Here is a 4,168-nt window from a genome sequence, read left to right as displayed (position 1 = left end):
CCATTAAGAACCACTGAAGTGTTTATTTAAACCATTGGCTTGAGAAAGCCAATGATCACAGCCCTGTGATCCATTACAGACCGAGTAAACATCCAACCCGCTACTGTGTGATAAATGATAAACAGCCAGGAGCGGAGCTTACAATTGCAGTAGGTTTGTTTGATGCTTTTGAATCAGGAGCCAAAAAGACAAATGGACCTCGAGATGCCCCCCCACAACTTCCCGACAGCGTGGCCCAAAAAATAAATTTGCAGAGTTAAGAAAGAAGCAGCTGTAGACACGCTCTACCAAGCACACAATGTTCATTACTGTCTGGCTTTTTGTCCGAGTTGCTTTCACTGTCTTTCCAGAGCAGGAAAGCGTTGTTTGCTGCCACCATGTGAGAGCTACAGCTCCGTGCAAAAACTTATTGGCCTCTTTAGGCTGGAACAAACTTGAAAGCTCTTCTAATTAAGGCTGTAAAATTGATTTTATTTTATTAGATCCAAACATCTGTTGCCACTTGACAAAAGGAAATAATCAGAATAAATAAAATCACAAGAAATTCTTTAGTGTCAAAATTTTGCATCTCACCAACAACGCAGGCTAAACTTATAACCTACAAAATATGTTTCTCAGTCCAGATGCATCACTTCAATAAACAGGACAGTACTTCTAACATTCGTCAATCATTTAATTATTTAGACTGTCTTTTATATGTATTGTGCATTTTTATCCCAACCTTCAACTTGTTTTGAATCTGAATTTTAAAGAGTGACATTTATTCAAGAGAATGAAAACAAAATACTGGTGTCAAATATATTAGAGCTATCAGGCTGCAATATTTTATTCGCGGGTCGGGGTGGCATTTATTTGAGAGGGCATAAAGTAGGTATCAAATGATTTATTAAAGGTAAATACCGCTATTTCCCTGCAATATTCTATCTGAGGGATTTATTTGTTTAGGAGAACAAAAAAATTGCTGTCAGGCCCCAAGGACTCAATGATTTTTTTGTCCCTTTTAGGAAACAAATATGAACCCTCATAATAAAGTTATTGCTTTCCGTGACTAACAGTATTTGTTTCTACAATTAACAATAATAATGACACCTTTATGAAGACAAGTAAAACTAAATCTAGCAAAAAAAACAAACTAAAATCGACTTGCCATGTTTATTCACGAGGACATCAATCTGTTTCATACTAAATCTACATCACAAAACAGCAGCCGTACAAAAACGCTGTATAATTTGACGATTGAAGCGTCAGACCATGTCTCTTTGAAAGAACAAAACACGTAGTTAAAAAATGCAACAACAAAAGACAATTGCAATTTCTTACTTCTTTGACCTCAACAAAGTATCAAGCAAGTATATGTGGGAAGAAAAACAAAAGTCTCTTAAAAGCTGCCCCCTTTTAACATGATTTTTCATGAGAACATCACATCCAATAGTCCCCATACAGTAAGTCCAAGGCCAACACACACCAGAACAATTTCGTTGAACGTTGCTGGGATAGTGCTAGCCGCTGCTGGCCCTTCTTCTGAGGAGCCCCTTCCCAAGGTTTGCGCATCTGCGTAGACCTTACTTAATCGTACTTGCCTTTCCCTTTGGGCGTGCCTTCGTTCCAGGCCACGTAAACAAACAAAGCCAGAACCACGTGCACGGCCAGCACGGCGACAATGGCAGCGTAGAAGTAGCTATCAGAGTTTGACATCTTCATTGAGCCTGAGAAGAAAAGACACTAGAAGATCAATGGATGCCGACTGTCCTAGGCTGTACAAATTGAGAGTACTTTTCTCAGACTGGGAAACACTTTTCCTCATGAGAATTAAAAGTCTGAATTCTGCTATCTATCGTTCAAACGTGACCCAACAGGAATTGGGCTGTAGCCTAATCTCTTCCTTCCTGCATTGAAGTACAATGCATTTAATCGTTTAGCAATGTTTGTTTTAAAACAGTTTTAAGTATGTTTCTTATGCAACGTGCAATCGCAATACATTAGAATTAGTAGATCATTACTTTGGTACTTTCTTATGTTTAAGTGCAGTATTAGAATGTATAGTTGATGATTTTCACATTATATTAGCAAAATGTGTTGTGATTTTTTTCAAATGCCTCACTGTATAGCACTGCAAGCTACAACAATAACAAAAAAAGATCTAAGTGAATACTTTTCTGACAGTGGAAGAAATAGTATTGATATCTAATTAATTACAAATTGTTTTGACGTAACACTTGACCTGTTAATTGTACTTGGACTTGTAATGGTGGGATGCATCCATGCATCCATGCATCCATGCATCCATGCATCCATCCATGCATCCATGCATCCATCCATGCATCCATCCATGCATCCATCCATGCATCCATCCATCCATCCATCCATGCATCCATCCATGCATCCATCCATCCATGCATCCATCCATCGTCCCCACGGGGGTTTTACAAATAAATATTTTGCAACGTATTAAATATTTTCCCCTGACAAATCATCAAGGAACATCAATTGAAATCTAGTTGTGATAGAATGTGTTGCATTTTTTTCCATATAGCCCTAAAACGCAACACCAACTCCAGACAGCATTGCACAGAAGCGAAACTAATCTCACCTTCAAAAATGTAAGCTTTTGAAGCGAAGTATAAGCCAATCGGTAGCGTGACCATTAAAATAGTGAAGAACAACAATGTCTTGAGAGCTGAAACCAAGGAACCTTCATTTCTGCAAAGAAGCCACACAAACACGTACGCACAAGTCAGATGTTGCTGTCACGCTGCGCAATGGACACGCGAGGGGTTTAAAGTGACTTTTCTTACGTTCTAAATTGAGGTGGGGGACCGCCTGTGGTGTCTGATGACGCGCTGATGGATCCGTCCATTGCTGTATGGATGGCCAACGAAGTGATGCTTATTGGAAAAAGAAGCGGAGGAAATATACGCAATTTTCAGGGCAAAAGATCCTTTCTTGTTTTGCCTTACTTCCGCATCAAGTCACGGGACTATCACATGACCAGATTGCAGCTGAGTATCGCGAGAACTGGGAGCAGACGTTCACAAGCATCTTTTAACCGTTCTTTATTTAAATTCTAAAATAGTCCCAAGATTGCAATGCAGACACTTAATTATTCGTTTTCTTTGAAGGAGTAAAAAATATATAAATATATATATTAATGCATTTTATCTGGAGCCACCTTACTCAAGGTTACAAACAAAAACATGAAATCTTATCCCCCCAAATTTAACAAACAACCTGCACTAAACCCAAAAGAAGATACAGGCTTGAGGTACAGTGAGGAACATAGAGACAGAAATTCAGTGAGGGATTGGTGCAATATCAAGAGTTGTGTATTTGTTATATAATAATAATAATAATAATAATAATAATAATAATAATAATAATAATAATAATAATAATAATAATAATAATAATAATCATCATCATCATCATCGTCATCATCATTATCATCATCATCATCATCATTATTATTATTATTATTACCTCAGAGAACCCAATGCAAGGATTTGATAAGACTGCATTGAAAGAATGTATTTTTTCTAATTTGATATTCAAGGTATTTCCAAATGCGGAATCTTATAAAATAGACTTTATTTAGAAGACTTTTCATGTGAAATTGCCAGGAAAAAAATTCAAGAGCATTAATTGAGGTCTGCGAAGCCCCTGCAGCTAAAGTTCACTTTGTCACAGATAAATCTAAAACTTGAGAAATGTACAGCATGCTCAGCCATTTAGTTTGTCAGCCCGCTCTAAGGGCTCGTATGAGGGCTTCTCACAAATCTTCCCTCACGGATGAACACATAAATTCACAGCACATGCTTTGCTAATAATAAGAAAAAATAAAATCTATATCTCTATATGTATCTATCTATATATGTATGTGTATACATATATCAATGATCAATGCTATTGTATAATATTGTATGAAACTCTCTGTTAAAAACATGTATTTTTTTAAATACATAAAACATCAGGATCAGTCAATTAAAAAATCAAGACGTTAAAAAAAAACAATGACCATAAATGATTGATTTTTTTTGGAATGATAACACTGCCCCCACTCTTGACAAAATGCATTCTTGGTCACTATCATCAGCACATGAACTGGAGATTTTCTATTATGAGTAAAGTTAATTGCACCTTATTCTGGAAAATTAAACAAAATCTAATTTTG

At 36.7% G+C, this 4,168-nt stretch overlaps 1 protein-coding gene across 1 annotated transcript; it reads right to left on the bottom strand.

Moving 5' to 3' along the window:
• Positions 1 to 450: 450 nt before the first annotated feature.
• Positions 451 to 2,986, bottom strand: vma21 (vacuolar ATPase assembly factor VMA21). The gene is made up of 3 exons (XM_061275273.1): positions 2,796 to 2,986; positions 2,591 to 2,700; positions 451 to 1,706 (listed from the first exon to the last, which is right to left on the bottom strand). Exons 1-3 carry the CDS (start codon positions 2,855 to 2,857, stop codon positions 1,567 to 1,569), a joined length of 312 nt encoding a protein of 103 aa, XP_061131257.1. The 5' UTR covers positions 2,858 to 2,986; the 3' UTR covers positions 451 to 1,566.
• Between the last annotated feature and the right edge of the window lie 1,182 nt (positions 2,987 to 4,168).

Source organism: Syngnathus typhle, linkage group LG1 (assembly GCF_033458585.1).
Source record: "Syngnathus typhle isolate RoL2023-S1 ecotype Sweden linkage group LG1, RoL_Styp_1.0, whole genome shotgun sequence".
Taxonomy (NCBI): Eukaryota; Metazoa; Chordata; class Actinopteri; order Syngnathiformes; family Syngnathidae; genus Syngnathus; species Syngnathus typhle.
The sequence above is the reverse complement of the archived record's forward strand: the minus strand, read 5'-3'. Positions and strand labels throughout refer to the sequence as shown.

Excerpts from the sequence above, each read along its gene's own strand:
- vma21 (XM_061275273.1), bottom strand. The coding sequence starts at position 2,857 with ATGGACGGATCCATCAGCGCGTCATCAGACACCACAGGCGGTCCCCCA. Across the intron at positions 2,701-2,795 it reads CCCCCACCTCAATTTAGAAC|AAATGAAGGTTCCTTGGTTT; the intron begins GTAAGAAAAGTC and ends GCTTCTTTGCAG. Across the intron at positions 1,707-2,590 it reads AAAAGCTTACATTTTTGAAG|GCTCAATGAAGATGTCAAAC; the intron begins GTGAGATTAGTT and ends TTTTCTTCTCAG.